We start from the raw sequence: 20,015 nt of genomic DNA on the forward strand, positions 1-20,015 counted from the left end.
AAATGCACATTGGATTCACTGGGATTAGAGTTTTTGATCTCCCTTCCTCATCCAGTTGTAACTGCTATCCATTTTAATTAGTTGTACTGTGAGAATAAGGTGGAAAAGGTGGAATAAAGGATCTCTATTGTACCTGCATGGTTGCTCATTCTATATAATTAATATCAGCTTTAGGGCCTGTGTTTAGATGGTTTAAAATGGAGATGGAGATGCATTCAAAAGTTACCACAGGGATAATTGGCTTTATGGTGACCAAACATCATCTTTTTCTGATCTTTTAGTGTTTTCTCTTCCTAACAGTAAGAAGTGAAATTCACCAAGCATTGCTCACCCAGTAATAGGGAATGTGAGCTAGGTGGAGACGGTTGTGACATAGGTTTGCTTTACCTTACTGATGTTATAATAAAAACAATGCAGGCAAAGGTTTGGGTATATTGATTTGGAGTACTGGTTTGTCAGCACAGCAGGGTATTAACAGATCAGTTGCCTCTGGTTAGTACACTCCCATGTTTGATATCTACAGTTAACCAGAAAGTCAAGGAAGGAAAATGTTATACACTTCAGAATATCTGACAATATGGCTAGCACTATATACTTTGGGATGTATTTAGGTTTCTAACCAGAGGTTTTAAGCAAGGGAAAAAGTAATCTGGCAGTTAAAAACAGGAATCTAACTCTTGAAATAAATCTTTACAAAGTAGTGTTCTCACTTGTTTTCCAGTCATTTATAATTGATTTTCAAGTGTCACCAAACTGAGACAGCACTGAGTCATGCAAACTGAGATGCAGCACTTCGGTGCATAGAAAGTGATCGTCTGAATGGGAATAAGATGATTACATAAATATAACATAGCTCCATTCGGTCATTACCTTTTCCCTTTATCAGGGAAAAGATAATGCCCAAATAGAGCTATGTTATATTTAAGTAATCATTAATTACATAATTTGGAGACTGAAAATAATGAAGAGGAATAAAATGGGCAGAAAGTATCGCTTCAGAATTTTTGGATTGTTTGGGTTTGGCATTTGTGTTCACACCAGAATCATAGAATCATAGAATTGGAAGAGACCTCATGGGTCATCCAGTCCAACCCCCTGCCAAGAAGTAGGAAAATTGCATTCAAAGCATCCCCAACAGATGGCCATCCAGCCTTTGCTTAAAGGCCTCCAAAGAAGGAGACTCCATCACACTCCGGGGCAGAGAGTTCCACTGCTGAACAACTCTCACAGTGAGGAATTTCTTCCTAATGTTCAGGTGGAATCCCCTTTCCTGTAGTTTGAAGCCATTGTTTTGCATCCTAGTCTCCAGAGAAGCAGAAAACAAGCTTGCTCCCTCCTCCCTATGACTTCCCCTCACATATTTATACATGGCTATCATGTCTCCTCTCAGCTTTCTCTTCTGCAGACTAAACATGCCCAGTTTTTTAAGATCTACCAGTCAGAATCGAATGCAAAATAGTGACATAAGTAACATTCATATATTTACATTAAATGAAACAGGTGCTTTTCAGCAGGTGGAAGTGAGTGAAAGTATATATTTTCAGGTGCAGAACCAAATCTCCGTCTTTTCCCATACAAATTCAGTTCTACTTCTTCCTACACTTTCTTTCAGAAGATTAATTCTGTGGGTGATGGTGAGGTATTTTAATTGCTGATATTGTTAGTTTAATGTATCTCATCCCTAATATCAGATGTATCTGGTTTTTAACTGTTCAAATCTTCTTATATTGCTAACAAGAATTATGGATCAAATATTTTCCACTCTTGGAGCTGAAAATTCACTTTTCAATGTGAAAGTGACAGAGACCTTCCAACTCCAAGAGTTCTGTACATTAGGAGTTGCAGCATTTAGAGACAGGTGTGAAGGAATAGTTGTTGACAGAGCAAGACAACCTATTATACATAGTACAGTAAAACAGATAACACCATGTAACATTTGATTAATCAAGTGCTTCTAGAAAACATAGATTCAAGTAGCATGCCATTTTTGTGGTCTGATTATTATAATAAATCTCACCTATAATCTGTTCTGGGTTTTAGTGGGCCATCACAATATTTCTGAAGCTTTGGATTGCACTTTCCTCCCAGATTTTCCATTTCTGTTCCAAGCTTAATATCAAAGCCCTTTGAAATGCTGTCAGGGCTTTCAGTGCATTTACTTGCAAAATAATCTGTTTGATAGATGTGGATGGAGTTGTTGTGCTTATATTCCATGTAAGAAGGTAAAGGATGATGTTGTTCTGGCTTCAGTCCTTCATTACCTAAAATGGTGAAGAGAAAGATGGTTTTAAAAAGTGAAAGTCCTATATTATGAGAATAACTGTTTGGAAATAACTTTAAAAAAGTAAATAGTTCTAGTTCCAGTTCTAATGAACAAAACACAGTTGTGATTACAGCTTTCTGTTTCTAACACTAAATATCCACGTTCTTCTACATCTTCAAAATATCTAAATGCTACAAACGGCTGATCTGTGATCTTCAGCAAACCTGAATAGTTTGAAACAACATTGGAAATAGGCTCATACGAAGGATAGCATTTAAACTAAATAAAAGAAAATGGCATAACAATGTGATCCCATTCACTTCCGAAAAACGCTTACAACAAATGCACAGATCTTTAAAAAAAAACTTGAAAATTTTTATTTAACAAGCTGCTTTTAAAACAGTTTTGTTTTACATCAGAACAAGCAGCTGCTCAAAGAGCAAGAATTTTCTTTTTATAAGAAGCATCACAAGGGCTTTTAAACTGTTATATGTTACTTCATTTTTATTTCAATAGTTAGCTTTGATCATTTTGAAAATAAAGTCAACAACAAAAAAGAACAGAACATTTTCTTGCCCTACTGCTCCATTCCTATACAGATTTAAACAGATGTTAGTTCAACTGAAGTCACAGGAGTTATTTGATAAAAGTAACAAAAGGTGTGTGTTAACATTACAAAAGTAGTGAAGCCATCCTTTATTATATTACAATCCTGTGCCTAATAGTGCTAAATGTTCTATATTCATTATTGGATAAAGTAACTTGATTGTAATAAGAAAACCATATTAGGATTAGCTATAGAATATTTGAGCCCCCTGTGGTGCAATGGGTTAATCCAGTGGTTCTCAACCTGTGGGTCCCCAAATGTTTTGGCCTTCAACTCCAGAAATCCTAACAGTTGGTAAACTGACTGGTATTTCTGGGAGTTGTAGGCCAAAACACCTGGGGACCCACAGGTTGAGAACCACATGGCTAAACCCTTGAGCCAGCAGGACTGCTGATCAAAAGGTTGATGGTTCAAATCTGGGGAGCAGGGTGAGCTCCCATCTGGCAGCTCTAGCTTCCCATATGGGGACATGAGAGAAGCCTCCCACAGGATGGTAAAACATCAAACATCTGGGCATCCCCTGGGCAACATCCTTGCAGATGGCCAATTCTCTCACACCCAAAGTGACTTGCAGTTTCTCAAGCCGCTCCTGAGATGAAAAAAAAATTGATGTTGGATTTAATGTACTTTATTCAAGATCATCTTGCAGCTGCCACATAATGGAATTTTATACAGTGGTGAAAGTTCAAGCAGGCCCTCTTGTATAGCCAAGAAAACTTACCATCAACTTCTCTGATAACTACAGTAAAGTACTTCACAGCTCCATTTGTGTCACTAAACCAACTGCAATTGAAAGTGAAGTGGATGGAAGATTTGGTGACAATTGTGTCTTTTTTGTTTACTCGAATGTACGCAGGTGGTGGTGGAGGACCTAAACAAAAGAAACAAAAAATAGGAACCATTAAGTGTATTTTATCAAAACATAACAAATACTTAACTCCATGAATTTATCCCACATACTCCAACATTTTGCAGCTCAAAATAGGAACACACGAGGCTGAACAACAACGGAGTGTGAATGAAGACAAAAGACATTGATGGGAGTGAGCACAAAAACCTGCTGTTTCCAGCAAAAAAACTTCAGAATTTTCATACTAAAACAAAACCAAAATACAGTTTTTATGTGCATACAGCAATATTAACAAAGATAGATCACATATTACATTGCTATAAAATTTTGTGGATGTTTGCTCAGAACTACAGATATTTTTTTTTCAGATGCAGAGCTCTATATTCACACCCACCCTCTCTACCAAATGTTTCAGGCTAAATCCAAGCTTTACCACAACATTTGTGCAAACCAATCATACTTTCTCAGCACAACCTAATTCACCAGGTGGTGGTGGTGGTGGTGGTGGTGGTTGTTGTTGTTGTTGTTGTTGTTGTGTGTGTGTATAAGGATGGATTGCAATTGGCAAATGTAAAATATTTTTAGCTCAAGGAGATAAATGGGATGGAATTCATTAAGAAAAATATAGCTGAAAAAATGATTTTCATAAGGAAATGTATGCATTACAATGGTATTTTTAAACTTCTGATTTAGGTTATAATCCTGTATGCATTCACTTCAGAGCAAGTCTCAATGAACCAGCATGTTGTATCTGTTTCAATGCTGAACTAAAGCTTTGAGGACATGTGTTCAAATCCTCCCTCAACTATGGAAAGTTGGAAATACAATGTGAGAACATGAGCAAGTCATTCTCTCCCAGCCTCAGAGGAAGGCAAGGGCAAACTTCACAAGACAACGCCATGACAGGTTAGGGATGTCATAAATCAACAATGTCTTGAAGGCACATAACAACATCCCACTGATTTCTGAATAGATATGCATTGTAAATGGAACCTGCAGAAGACTCTCAAAAAGTAATTAATTCTTTGTATGCCATTGGGAAGTTGAAAGTGTTTGGCTCTGATGCTAATAAGCCCAATAAAGCCCACTGCAGACTGTCAACTTGGATGGCTTTAAAAGAAATATAGAACAACTAGGTAACTAGTTTTAATGGGTATATGAAGGTGTAAAGCCTATTGGTAACTATCAAATGGGTTGTGCAAGCAGGCTTAGCAATTAAAAATATACTTGGCACTTCAGAATCTAGCATGAACAATTAAAACACACAGTTAGTGCAGAAAAGCAGACAATCATTCCCAATTATCATGCACTGGAGGTTTTCCTGCATTCAACCTGTCTGTATGTTATCCTCTATTGTGTTGTATCAGTACATAGAAAAGAGGCTTACGATCTATCATTGTGATGGTGGTCTCTTTTACCACGTCACTGGTCATGTCTGCAGACTGGATTTTGATGGACACCAAGTATCGTGTGTGGGGCACAAGTGTCATGATGGTAAAGACGGATCTCTCTTTCTCTATTATTTTTGAGAACTCAATCTCCTCAGTGTCCATTTTCTTGCACTCAATGCTGTATCTGTCAAAGTCAGAGTCAGGAGGGACCCAGGAACATGCAATGGCAGTCGAATTTTGGGGCCGGCAGTGCAAGCTCTGTATCTTGTCTGGTCCTTTGAAGAAAAAGAGTAAGGAATGTACATTATATATTTGGCGCTTACTTTACAACAACAACTTTTTATTGATTAGTCAATTTTGACCATATCAAAACATGTGAAACATACAAAACGTACACACTTACCCATACATACAGTAAAACCATGTAAAAACAAAGCATCCCGGCCTACTAGACTACCAACCCACTCCTAGGTAGTTGTGCAAATACAGAATAAAAAGATTAAAATTAAAATTAATTATTCCTTTAAGGTAAGGTATAAGCGGGAGCAAGGGTAAGTAAAACTAGTGGCTTGTCCATAGTAAATTTTAAATTTGGATTTTGTTTTTGGCATTAATATCACAGCTGTCCGCTTCCATCTTCTCGCGGATGGCCAGCGCTTTTTGTGTAAAACGTGTCAGTTTTAAAATAGAGTTTTTATCTGAACCCTGTAGAAGAATGTGCAGTTTCTCCTTATTCTCTAAATGAGTATGGTTCTCCAGCAGAGAACCTTACTTTAAATAGCACAAAGATAGATCTCAGTGTTAAAACCACAATTAAATTAAAAAAGGAAATACAGTGTAGTACAGAAATGCATTAACACTGGGTTTTTTTTTGTATAGTCAGTCATGATGACTGTATCATTTATATTTCTTTTAATTCAATTTATTACTTTGCATGCCCTATATCTGATTTGCTTGTAGTGTTCACAGAACATTTCACATCACAAAATATTGTACATTTTTTGTTATTCACTTTCCAAACAGACACTTAAGGAAAGTAGGACATTAATTTGAAGGATGATGAAGTTAATAGACAGGCAATTGCCCCAGGCTATACATTTGCAATATTTGGATCACATCTTTCAAGGGGATACATGTGTCTCTTCCATTATATCATTAAAATCATTTTACTAAGTTAAGGTATGGTGTGGTTGTTGGATGCAGCAAGCTTGCTGAAACTAAATAGTCATGGATCTTATCAATGCCCGGAGGAGAGAAATCCTGAAAACTTCATAGAAATTCCATAGAAAAATGATGGGCCATAGATGTGATAAATTGCTACATGATTAAAAAAAATCAGTTAACTTTGCAGCACAATTGTGTGCATTTTACTCAGAAATAAGCTTCAGCTAAGTATGTACTTGCCTTAACACTGTTGCCCTAATAACATTGGGAACAAATGGACAAATAAATGAACAAATATAGCTGCCCATGCATGTACTGCACTATCACTCTTCTGATTTTTTCTTGGAATGAAGGCATTACAAAACTACTTATGAACAGATATAAATGAAGCATTTGCTGAAATACAGTGGATTAATATATCTATCAATTGTGTACAGCTATTGTCTTGGTTTGAGGCACTTCTGATTTTATGGGGTCTTACTTGTCCTCACAGTTCCAGAAAGTGGTTTGCTGTAAGTCCTTTGAATGATGCCGCTGACACTTCTTATACTGAAGTGATAGAGCCTGCCTGGGTGGAGTCCATAAACAATACGTCCTTTTGATTTGCTACTACTGTAAGGATTGAAGACAGTGAGGGTATCATGTGGGGTCCACTGCAGTTCAAAGTCATCATAATCTGTCCAGTCAGGAGGACCCAACCATGTGATGGACAACGAGGTATTTGTGATATCAGCAAATGACACAGTATTTGGTGGGATTGGCACTGGAGAAAATAAAAATAAAGAAGCACACCACACATAAATACATTTAATGCAATAATGCTACAGCTATATATGAAGGAATCCCACTAAGAGAATTTTATTTTGTTCAGGACTCATATTTTTGTCTACTCCATCCTCCGACTGGAGACTTCTTTCACATTTTCAAACTGTTAACAGACTCATCCTATTTTCCAGCTACTGGAATGTGAAGAAAAAAGAGGTCTGCATGTATCTGTGCATGTATCTGTGCTACCTATGCCATCCCCACTAACATCATAAAGCAAAAAACAAATATTACATTAAAAATAGCTGGTGTTGGACTAGGGCTCTGAAGCTTCTTTTCACTAGAAACCAGGTATTCCAATAAGCAAAAGTTTATTAAAAGCAGAGTATATAAAAAGCAAGCAAATTCAAAAGTGAGAGTCTAAGTTCAAGAGGTTATTTCCATAAAAGCCAAGAGTCCAAAAATCCATTCAAAGAGAGTCTCCAAAGTCAATCCACAGAGATCTCCAAAGATAAGGTAACATGAATCCAGGGCAGGCAAACTATGCTACACAGGAACAGGAACCAATAACAACTTAGAAACTTTAGCAAATGAATTCCAAGAGCACACGCCCAAAAACTTAGAGTTCTTTATCTGAATGTAGTGTAGCTCTCACAAAGATTGTACCAGTAGGAATCACTTTAAAAAGCCCCAAATCCTTCCATGACATCATTTCTCACACACCTGCTTCTCCACTCCTTATCTCTAATTTTCTGGGAAAAGTAAGTCTGTCTTTGTTGCATGCCCTGTTTCTGAAACTCCAATTACCTTGACTTAGACAAAACATTTCTCTCAGACTGCACTTCTGGCAGGTTCCCATGGGAACGGATCTCGCTTTTTCCAGACTCTTGGGAACTGCCAGGAGGAGATTCCAAAATAACTCTCTCTGGGCTGCTTCCATTATCCTCTGGACCTTTTGAATCTCTCTCAGCTTCCCCTTCCTCATCATCTGAACACTCAGAATCTGACCAGGCTACAACAACTGAATTCTGTGATTTGCATTTGTTGCATCATATGCAGTGGTCTTCCAATTTCTTCAGAGGAGTTACAAGAAACAGAATGGTGTACAAGCTAATGAAACTAAAATCTAATTTTATTTCGGAGATTTTTTAAAGTTTAAACTATCAAATGGCTTTCTGAGGAATCATACTATAGAGTTGGACTGAAAGACCTAGGCATTTCCTAGGTCTTTCAGCTGCTCCAGGCATTGCTAAATCCTCCAACATGATTTTACTGTCAACTTCTGGAGGAGGCATACCAAACAGTCATCTTGGAAGACCTAGGAAATAGCTAGAGATGATGTTAGATACAAGTAAATGAAACTAGTTCTATAGATAAGGGGGTTTTACTGTATCATTTATTCTTATTTTATTAGATGGTTTCTAATCCAATAAAGAGGTTGGAAATATATATGAAGAAAAATAATAATAGAAAGAAATAACAGCAGAGAACAGAAAGAAAGAGATTTATATTTGATTGCTGACTTTCCTAACAATGGTTATGCATCCAACTAACTTTTCCAACTATAAATACTATTCATATACTTTGTCATCTTAACCAAACCTATTAGAGATCAAAATCTATAGTTACAATATTCCAAGTGTTCTGAAAATACGGCCAATGTGATTTCTCTAAGCAATGATGATAATCGGTCTGTTTCAGCTCAGTCAGTCAGTTTTGATGTTTTTACATTTCTGTGCATACACTAATCTTACTGTTACGGCTATGTAATATAGTAATATCCCCCAATTCCACTCGGTCATCTATCAATCTGAGTAAAAAGTTTGCTTTCAATTAATATTAACATTCAAAATCTTCTTTACAAATTATGTATTTGATGCCTACATTTCTTAGCCTTTTTAGTTGAATCATGTCTTTATTTCCAAAACAATAAGACTCAAGCTGCTTTGAATTTCATTTTCAGGGAAACGATGGGATATAAATGAGATGACAAACAATAACAATATTATCACCATCCTCACCAGTACCATTATGATCAGTAATGTAGTCCCACATATAATGAGTTCATATCATATTTAATTTAACACCATGTGAGTTCCTTCTGTGTAACCATGGTTAGATTTATGATTTCAATCACTCATTAGAAAATCTTAATCATGGTTTAACACAGAAACCATCAACATAAGCAAGTAATTTCAATATAAAGAAAGAACAGTATAGATCAAAGAAACAGGGATTCTTTACCTGTTCTCCCTTCAGTATTTGCTGTATTGCTCATGTCACCACTATAGGTTATCACAACAAGAGTGTATTTCCTGCCTGGGACTAAGCCTTTGAAATGCCATTCTGTCAAATGCTGTCCATGTTGTGCTTCTTTCTGTGTACCATTTGGATTATAAAGATTCAGTTCATAATAATCAGCATCTCCTAATGCTGGTGTCCAGGTGAACCACAGACTCTCTGTCATGTTTCTGTTGGATGCCTTGAGATTGCTAACTGGAGCTGGAACTAGAAAGGACATAATGGAGAATTACCCAACCTTGTCTAAAGGATGTAAAGAATAAATAGCAGCTCTATAGAGGGTAGTACTTCAGCTATTAAAATGCCATTGGATGAAATAATCAAATAACAGTGGCCATGGAAGATTGGCCAAAGGCCATACGGTACTTTGTAGCATACATTCGCTCACACAGTGCACTGAAGCATATATTGCAATCTATTCTTCTGATTAGATTTGGTAATGTCATGTGGAATACCCATATTTTTCAATCTCTCTCTAGATTTCTCAGCATGCCAAATTTTGCACTAGATAGTAGATTCAATACTTAGATGTCAAACATGCAGTTCGTACATTTAATTTACATAGTCCTCACAAAGGCAGGGGGAGGGTTGCTATCAGTAATGCCTACATTTTTAAAATAAAAATTAAGAACTTCTTATGACTTGTTTGCTTTTAGACATCATATTAAACTATGGCTTAGGAAGATATGAATAAGCCTAGACTTCATCTGGTCTCAAAGGTTTTCCCTAACCATCTTTACTTGGACATGACCATAACGAATCATAGAATCATAAGAGTTGGAAGAGATTAGAACAGCGGTTCTCAATCTGTGGGTCCCCCAGGTGTTTTGGCCTACAACTCCAAGAAATCCCAGCCAGTTTACCAGCTGTTGGGATTTCTGGGAGTTGAAGGTCAAAACATCTGGGGACCCACAGGTTGAGAGAACCACTGGATTAGAAGAACCATCCAGTCCAACCTTCTGCCATGCAGGAATATACAATCAAAGCACTCCCAAGATATGGTCTCCAGCCTCTGTTAAAAAACCCCAAAAGAAGGAGAACCCACAACAAAGCAACGTATGCTCTTACTGTCAGGGAGTTTTTTCCCCAAATCCTTAGGTGGAATATTTTTTTTTTGTAGTTTCAATACATTGTTACATGCCGTAGTCTCTGGAGCAGCAGAAAATAAGCTTTCTCCATCTTCAATATGCCAGCATTTAAAATATTTAAATATAGGTATCAGGTAAGATCTGAACTTTCTGAAATGTTCATGATGAATTTTCATTAACCACAGCTTAATGTGTCATGAAGAAAACTGACTGATCTTAAACTATGGCTAGTTCCAAACCAACAAACTTCAGAAATGGTTTACGATTGGACTAATTTGAATGAATTATAGCTAAGAATTACTACAGTTTCTGCTTTATATAGGACAGAAAGTTCTTATGAACTTATTCTTCAAGCTCCTCTTCCCAGCCATAGAGGAGAAAGAGAAGGGAGGGAGCTTGTTCATTGACATAGGTTTCTGTGGCTGCATAACGTCGCAGACTATCTGAGAGCTCTCACATCAGTCAGGGAAAATCAGTTTAAGTTGCAATTTAGCAACAATACCATGAGTAATTGCTAACAACATATAAAGTAGCTAATTGGTTTTTTAAAAAGTACATCTCATTACTGATGGATTAGGCTATTAGGTACTCTTACCTGTTCTCCCAAAGATAGATGATTCATTAGTAAGCTTGCCACTCTGGGTAACAATCACCATTTTGTACAACCTCCCTTGCACCAAATTCTGGAAGGAATATTGATGGAGATTCTGGTTCCCTGAAATCCTGTCCTGAAGAGAACTGTCTGGATTATACAGGAAGATATCATACTTGTCCAGCTCTCCTTGAGAAGCAGTCCAGCTAAATGACAGGCGTCCAGTGGTATGTTCTGTGACTTTCAGATTCGTGACAGCTGCTGGAACTGAAATCAAAGAAGTGATTGAATCCTTTGTATTAAGCAAATCAAGTTTCTGGAAAGAAGTAAGATATGAGAACAGACCTGTCCTTTGAACTTATTCAGAAAGTATACCTATTCATAGATAGATAGATAGATAGATAGATAGATAGATAGATAGATAGATAGATAGTACCCACATTTCCTTTCATAGTGATTAGTTGCCATTATTGTTTCATTCAGTTTTTACTATCATTAGACATGAAGACTCATATTTCCATTGTATGGGGCATATCCATATCCATACAAATAGATTTTTGAATTTAATTTCCTCCATCTTTTTTGAATCAAGGTTACAATACATTCTTCAATCACTTCCATATTACACTTTGCTCCTACAATTTCAACATTTGCTTACACAATGAAAGATCAGAAATGTTTATGTACAAACACTAACAATGCTCTGGTTAGTGTAGGAACTTTTTGGTTTTTTTTTAAAGGGCATATATCCTATTTTGCATGTGTAGGAAAAGTAAATGCTGATTGACACATCACCTGTGACAATTAATTAATGTGGAGTATCCTCACAATCACATCCCTCCATCCATCCTCATTAATTTCACTTGAAATTTTTACTGATTAAGGACATATTTTACAAATATCTATGGTACCCTAAGGCAGTTTTCCAAGTTTAACAAATGCTCATAGCAAGAACCTTTAAGAAATACTGGCTGATATGTTATATATATATTCAATAATCTCAGCTTGGAAATCAGTTAAAAACAATGAAAGCAGAATGTAAACATTCAGGGGACACTTTCTAAAGGGGCAAAAACTGAGTAAGTCTTCTGGTATGTTTTATATTTACTGCCACCACTATTTGCTGTCTCCTAATAAACTTGCCAGAATTACCTGTTCGGCCTTCAGTTTCTGCTTGGCTGCTGAAGAGTCCACCACTGACTGTCAACATTTGTACTTTATACTTCTTGCCTGGTGTTAAATCTTCAAACTTGTGCTGTTTAGCAGTAGCTGGCTCTGATTTGTTGCTCAGAAGGTTGCCTTGCTCAGTCCAGAGTAGGATGTCATACCGTTCAGCCACACCAGCAGCACTTTGCCAGGATACAATCAGTGAATGGCTGCTGTATGCATGGTCTACATGCAGTCCCTGGACAGGGGCAGGGACTGGGAGAAATCATTTAACAAGAAATGCTCTTTAAGTACCCCAAGAATTGCTAATTTATTATGAACATGTGCACAGAGGCACATTTGTATAGAAATAATAAATCTTTCCTAAGTCAAATTCAGTCAACTGGATTGCTTGCCCAAATCAGTTCACATTATGTCCTCATCTCTTTCCTTCTTTTCACCTCTTTTTCTACTTTTACTTCTGCTGTTATAATAGCAGGATGGGAAGAATAGGTGACACACCTGTTTTCATCATTCCAGGAACTCATTCATTTTTATTTAACTAGCACTGTACTCCTCTAGATATTGTTGCATTTCAATTCTCTCCAGCCATAGGCAGGAGAACCATAGGTGAAATACTATTGAAGCTGAAGTTAGCAATGGAAATAATATTTAAAACTTTTCCACAAATGAATTAGAAACGTATTTTTTGAAGGTTAAGAAATGGTGTTGCAAAGAACTTAATGACAATCTTCACAGTTTAAGATTTATTCTGTATAAAATTCACATCTGGTTGTTTTGTACAGAAAACAGTATTACAGTAGAGTCTCACTTATCCAAGCCTTGCTTATCCATGCTTCTGGATTATCCAAGCCATTTTTGTAGTCAATGTTTTCAATATATCGTGATATTTTGGTGCTAAATTTGTAAATACAGTAATTAGGTTATGATTTTACAAATTAAGCACCAAAGCATCATGTTATACAACAAATTTGACAGAAAAAGTAGTTCAATATGCAGTAATGTTATGTTGTAATGTTATGTTGTAATTACAGTAGAGTCTCACTTATCCAAGCTAAACGGGCCGGCAGAAGCTTGGATAAGCGAATATCTTGGATATAATTACAACATAACATTACTGCGTATTGAACTACTTTTTCTGTCAAATTTGTTGTATAACATGATGTTTTGGTCCTTAATCCTTCCTTATTATCCAAGATATTCACTTATCCAAGCTTCTGCCGGCCCGTTTAGCTTGGATAAGTGAGACTCTACTGTATTTGCATAGATAACACAGAATATTTCTACACATAGATATTTATGCGTGTGCAGAAAATGCCATTTTGTGTACAGAAAGTGCTGTGTCCTATGCAAAACAACTACATTTGAATAGGCTTCAAAATTCTGTATTTTTTAAAAGATTTTCTCACCGTGGGAAGAAAATGATAAAATCACTCAATATTTTCTTTGACAAGTAAATTACTGAAGAATTACAGGTTTTAGTGTACTAATTGTATTCATTTAAGTAATTCAGTATAAATAAGTTTACATTCTGATAAACAGTGGAGATTCTTTTTTTATTAGTTTGAGAAAACCTTAATTTTGAAAATGTTTCTCATTATCTGAAAAAGCAATGCTGTTCTGACTCATACTGTAAAATCAGATGTTGCGAGATTCTGCACTCAGAGTGCCAATATTTATCTGACTGAATGCCCAATGCTTACTTACTTCTTGGTGCCTATACAGAAGTTGTTGTACCTAAAATCCCTTTGCCTTTTTGAAACTGCTTTAATGAAACTGAAGGTAACTGATAGTTAAATGCACAACCACAATACATAATTAATTTGTTATGTAATTCAAGATAGAGTACCCAAAATAACTAGTCACTATTAACCTTTTTACTTGGATCTATTTCTGAACTATGTGTTGAATAGTGATTGTTGGCATACTCTGCCCACGTTTAAAAGTAAGTGGCTGGAATTCAAATCAGAATTCAAATAACCCAGAGTTACGTATTTGTGACTTTTCATATTCATCATCCCCACTAATGTAGAGATGGTGCACAAGTTTTCTGATCTTCACTTACTAGGCAGCAGCTACAGTGTGCAACAAGGGTTTGTTCTCCTGTTTCTTCAGGTAGCAGCTGACTGATGTTTCCAGACAGCTTCCAGGAGTGATCTTTAGTGTGAGGGGGTATTGTGACTCCTGACTGCTGTACCAGACATACTTGGTAGAAGGCGGTGATAACACAAGTCAGCTGCTTCCTGATCGATAGGAGAACAGACTCTCCACACATAGCAGTTAGTGCCTGCTAAGTGGGAATGGGGGGAGTTTGAGCTTAGAGATACTACCTAGCCAGGGCTGTAGGCAAGGGGGGGGGCGTTAGGGGTTCAATACCCCTCCCAATTTTTTTCAGTTTTTTTAAAACTTGGTTTACTCATGAATTTTAACTGGTTAACCAAATCTCCATGAGTGTCCACTGAAGTTTATCGATGGAGCCTTATTTCTAAATTATTTTGTGTTCTGGAACTATTCTTCATGATTCACTTAAAAAAAGTTTCAACCCCCGCCCCCAATTTTTTCCTGGCTATTGTCTTGTACCTAGCTATATAACTAGGGTACTTACTTAGCTGAGAAGGTGATATAGAATCACCCTCACTCCATGTATGTTCAATTTAAAGAGCTTTCTTTCTTTGTTTTAAATGTTCACAAAAGGTAATAAAAAGGGCACATCCAGCTGTGGCACCACAATGCAAGCTGAGAGACTATTTTTTTTAGAAACAAACCAATATTTATCTAAGTACTTATTGAGCAAACTCACTCTGAGATGACTAAATCAATCTAGGAAGAGGTCATCTACCACTCTACTGAGATCATGAACTCGCAGAAATAAATGACAATGATTCTAAGAAACTGCAATACAGTTAACTTCTCCATTTCTAAATGACTAATTAATAGAAAACTTTCAAGGACCTCTGAATCACCTTTTCCCCTTTGCTCCAAGATGAAACTTACTTGTTCGTCCAACAGCAGTTGAGTTGTTATGCAAGGTGCCACTGTTTGTCTGTACAAGAACTTTGTATTGCTCTCCTGCTTCCAGTTTGTTAAAAGTATGCTCATATACATGTTTGGAAACTGTCTGGGTATCAAGTGGATGACTCTGATGGAATATTGTGACAGTGTATGAATCAACATCTCCTCCTCCAGGGGTCCAATTAACTTTCAAACTACTGGTCATTCCGTTTGGTGAAATATGAATGTTTCTAACGGCACTTGGAACTAAAGAAGACAAAATGCCAAACAAGAATGGCCAAGGAAATCAACAAATATATTTTTAAGTTATAGTTTAAAAAACCCTCTGAAACCAGAAACGATTTGATTTACAAAATAATTTTCCAAAATCTGCAAGGCCTAGAAACATAACCCACATTATATAATCCAACCTCTCTGCTGAACTACGCAGCCCTCTCTGAAACCTGTGAAAAATTATAGTGCGTCTGTTTACCAATTCAACCAAGCCCAAATGTCTGATTTATATACACTTTACTGACCTGTGCGTCCTTCTATGAAAGTAGCACGTTGTGCTTTTCCACTTATTGTCACAACAAGAATTTTGTAAAGGCGTCCTGGGGTGAGAGATGTGAACCGAAAATTTTCAATAGTATTTTCAAGATGGTTTGGTGGAAAAACCTTCATGTCATTGAAGAGAAGCTGAATCTCATACTGATCAACATCCCCATCAGCTTTGGACCAAGTGATATACAGCTCTTCTGTGCCTCTACCAGTAAGGGTCAATTGCTTTACAGATTCTGGGACTAAGGAATGAAGGACAGGACAGTGACAGATAACAATAACAGGCATTATTGAAAGGTTTCTTAAGGAAAACAAATCCAGCTTGCTATAAACTGTTTTTCATGAATACATTTTATACTTCCTCAATGCTTTCTTCACCATTTGAAAGTAAACTGTGATCAACATGGTAATGTAAAATACAGTACATAGTAATATTAACAGTACATAATAACAATACTATTATAAGACTGATCCCAATTTAAGCATTTGAGGCGAACATCCTTAGTAATCAGTGGGAAGACTGTCACACAAATCTCTAAGCAATAGATTGGAGGCTTCCTAAACACAAACGAAAACACTTTTTGCTGCATCATGTCTTCCTAATTTTATCCCAAATGAAGCCTCAAGTAATGTCAAAGCTGTATTTACCGAAAGCAGGATTTTTGCTGTCTTTTGCCTTCTGGGCATGCTTTTAATCAGCTTTAGAAAGAACATTTTGCAATGTGGTAAGAGAAATTTGCTTTAGCCACTCATTTTGGGAGATGTGACTTCCATTGTGGGCTGTCCTTCCCACAAAGAAAACCTTAATTTTTAATCTTAAACTCCCCCTCCCCCTTCTGGATCATCCAATTACTCTGCTTTTTGGCTGCCAACTTAAAACTAAAAGTTTTCTCCCACTGATCAATCCAATTACTTCCTTTTAAAAAATTAAATGCTGCTAGTTCTCTAAAATGTTGAGGTGCACTTGGAGCAATTTTGTCAGAATCTTTTTTTGGGGTACCAGGGGGCCCAAGTGGCACTTTTGGTATGCCACCACTCATAGTCTAGTGCTTTCTAAGAGCCATTAATTATATTGTGCATGTAACCATAGTGTATATCCATGAAGTAGAATGGGAATAATCTTGCTAGTGTCTTAATTATGTATTATTTTGTAACAACATAATGTAGCGGTGAGATAGGTGGGCATAAAACAAGATCAGATTATTCACATCAGCTTATCAGACAGTGGTAATATCTAAGATGACATCATCTGGATTTCAGAGCCTTGCTATTTGATTTACTAATTCTTGGTCCAAGCATCAGCAATAGAATAGCTGTATTTGTTATTGTGTTATTACACATGCCTTCCCCAGCACACACCATAAAACAACCCATCCCTCCACTGCCACCGCACAACCCCTAATGACACATCGGTGCGAAACCACTGTAGAAGTACAGTACTTGAACCACTGTACTTATGTAATGACTAATGACATTTTCTGTATAGCTCTTTATTAAATGGAAAACAGGCTTTCATTAGAGGGTTATTTATTTAGCTTTAGGACATTCAGTCTCTGAAGATATATTGAGTCAATGGGAGCTTGATGAATCCCACTGATTACATGTGCCTACATATCAAGTCCAGACTTTTAAAAACCTTCGGATTTAATTTTTTTAAAAAAACAATTATTTCTTTTAAAAATTGTTATGGACTGTTTACTTACCTGTTCGTCCATCGGTCCTTTCACTAGTTTCATATTTTCCGCTTCTTGTGTTAACGGTGACACTATAAAACCTCCCAGGAACCAGATTAGTGAAAACACATTCATTTTTATCTTTGGAGACTGTTTTTGTTTGGATGAAGTCATTGTTGTGCTTGATGATTACTTCGTAAATATCATAGTCTCCTGCGGCATGGAGCCAGGACACCTTTAAATAGTCACTTCTTGCAGAATTGCTCGCTGTGAGTCCCTGGACATTTGAAGGCACTGAAAAGATAGAACATGCTTCAGTTTGTCCTGATTTCAGGAATAAAAGTATAATACAGGCTGAGTTTAATTTGAGAAATAAATTGAAATTTTAGGAAAGGGCGCAGAAAAAGTGAAATTTAGTATAGGGTGCCTTTAATTCAGCTACAGTTGTTAAATTTGACAACTTGGGCACAGAACTAGCACTACCCTTAGAAAGTGAGGTAGCTGACTCAGGATATCAAAAGGGAGCAGAAAAACACATATTTAAGGTTACTTGAATAATTATTCAATATGGCCTGGAAAAAATGTGTACAATATTCTTTTTGAAATGTTAAATAAATTGGTTAGCATCTTGATTCAAAGTAGGGAACACCATTCGTTTGAAAATATTTCGGATTAGAGCTGGATAGGCCAGAATGTGGATCAACATACGTGTTCAGACACATCCAAATTTATTTTGCATTGTTGATAGCGCAGTGTATAGCATTTGCATTTGAAGGTATGTGTGATTTTATATTAGTAGTTTCTGATAGATAAGTGCTTTACAAGTGGGTTTCTTTTTTTGGATTAGGATGGATGTATTTTACCATCTCTGTTGTAGATTTCACTCTTAGCCTCAGGAATTCTGTCTATATCAAGGAGATATGAATGACCTGTATCATGCATTGTATCAATAATAAATTATATAAGAATTATAAAACCTTTTGTGCCAGGGTTGGCACAAGGATTTTGCAGACTGAGGTAAAGCTGCAAATGCCCCTCCTCCCCCAAAAAGCATCAGTAAAAATGCCTGTAACTAGAGTAAACCAAGTTAATTCTGGGACTGCAGAAATGAAGTCCTGAAGGTGCTTCCACCTCCAGGAAATAGATATACAAAGCAAATAATCAACATTTTGCCACTTTTCCATGTCATCCATATATTTAGCCTCAGTTGGCAGCTATACTCCATTTAAGGAGGCTTCTTCTTTGGAGGCTTTTAAGCAGAGGCTGGATGGCCATCTGTCGGGGTGCTTTGAATGCGATTTCCTGCTTCTTGGCAGGGGGTTGGACTGGATGGCCCATGAGGTCTCTTCCAACTCTACTATTCTATGATTCTATGATAAGGATTGAACTAGTTCTGCTGTGTACAATCCTGACATCTATGGTGAGACAATGGCATTGTATCCCAATACATTTATTCATAAGATATTCCATTGCTGCACTATATCTGAGACTGAATTAACATATTTTGTGCTTTCCCCTCCACTGTATTACCTGTTCTTTCTTGACTGAAAGATTGGTTTTCATACTTTCCACTCTTTGTGGTCACCGTCACTTCGTAGAGTCGACCAGGAATGAGGGTGTTGAAGGAACATTCACTGGCGGATTTTGCAACGGTGAGAGTATGGACCATTTGTCCTTCATGAGAGAGTGTTATGGCATAGCTGTCTACATCTCCAACAGCTGGCAGCCAGGAAACACTCAGGTAATCACTCCGTCCTGAGTTGTTCACTGTTATTCCACGTACGCTAGAAGGAACTGTGCAACAAAGCCAGAAAAAAGTGTTTTGATAAAGAGATTAATCTTATTAGAACATATTTACAATGGGCTCTCTCATAAAAAGTCAAAGGTATTTCCTGTGGGTGGCTGGGGATGTTGGACAATGTCACATGCAAGCCACCATCCTTTAGTTTCATCACCTGGGGGTGGCATACTGGCAACAGATATTACACAATGTCATGCGATAGTGATTGTTGCCTGCTACTGTGCCAGTTTGCATCTTTGTGCTATAAATTCCTTACTTTGCATTGATGTTTGCATTGTTAAAGTAAGAGCAGCATACAGAAAGAGCAAATTAAAGTTAAGACAGAAGATTTATGTGGAACTTTTTCACTGAATACAGCATTAGACAACTCAGTTCCAGAAATCTGATCCAAAATTTGGAAGCTGCTTGTCCTCCTATGAGTAAAGAAGTCTAACAAAAAAGTACTATCTGGAAATAGCAGGTAGCTCACTATCTTCACAAAATGCTGTTGTGTACTACAAATTGGTACATATATCATCACAGCAGATGAATGGGAAGAATTGTGTATAAATACTGAGAGTTTCCCGCCCTCTAGTGGAAATAACTATTACTACTCTCTTTTCAGACAGAACAAAGTTTATCTACAGTTTTACAATTAATGCTTACAACCGACCACTTCAGCTCACAGCATTCTCAGAGTGTGTGTATGTCTGTTTCTACATACTCACAGAGAAGTACACACACACATACTGTGTCACAAACTAATGTGACACATCCTCTGGCACTCCTGCCTCCAAAAGGAGTACCACAGCCCCTCAAAAT

The 20,015-nt window shown here is 37.0% G+C and overlaps 1 protein-coding gene across 2 annotated transcripts in view; it reads right to left on the reverse strand.

The window, feature by feature from the left end:
• Positions 1-20,015, reverse strand: part of ptprb (protein tyrosine phosphatase receptor type B) — a 96,106-nt gene that overhangs the window by 28,766 nt on the left and 47,325 nt on the right. For both annotated transcript variants that reach the window (XM_008110945.3, XM_008110946.3), the window contains 11 exons: positions 18,944-19,207; positions 17,444-17,707; positions 15,719-15,982; positions 15,183-15,446; positions 12,174-12,443; positions 11,025-11,288; positions 9,285-9,548; positions 6,757-7,038; positions 5,108-5,386; positions 3,592-3,741; positions 2,018-2,261 (listed from right to left, as the gene is read on the reverse strand). In XM_008110945.3, the coding sequence (XP_008109152.2) occupies positions 2,018-2,261; positions 3,592-3,741; positions 5,108-5,386; positions 6,757-7,038; positions 9,285-9,548; positions 11,025-11,288; positions 12,174-12,443; positions 15,183-15,446; positions 15,719-15,982; positions 17,444-17,707; positions 18,944-19,207 (2,809 nt within the window). The remainder of the gene's footprint in view (positions 1-2,017; positions 2,262-3,591; positions 3,742-5,107; positions 5,387-6,756; positions 7,039-9,284; positions 9,549-11,024; positions 11,289-12,173; positions 12,444-15,182; positions 15,447-15,718; positions 15,983-17,443; positions 17,708-18,943; positions 19,208-20,015) is intronic.

The sequence above is a fragment of the Anolis carolinensis genome, chromosome 5 (assembly GCF_035594765.1).
Source record: "Anolis carolinensis isolate JA03-04 chromosome 5, rAnoCar3.1.pri, whole genome shotgun sequence".
NCBI classification, from domain to species: domain Eukaryota; kingdom Metazoa; phylum Chordata; class Lepidosauria; order Squamata; family Dactyloidae; genus Anolis; species Anolis carolinensis.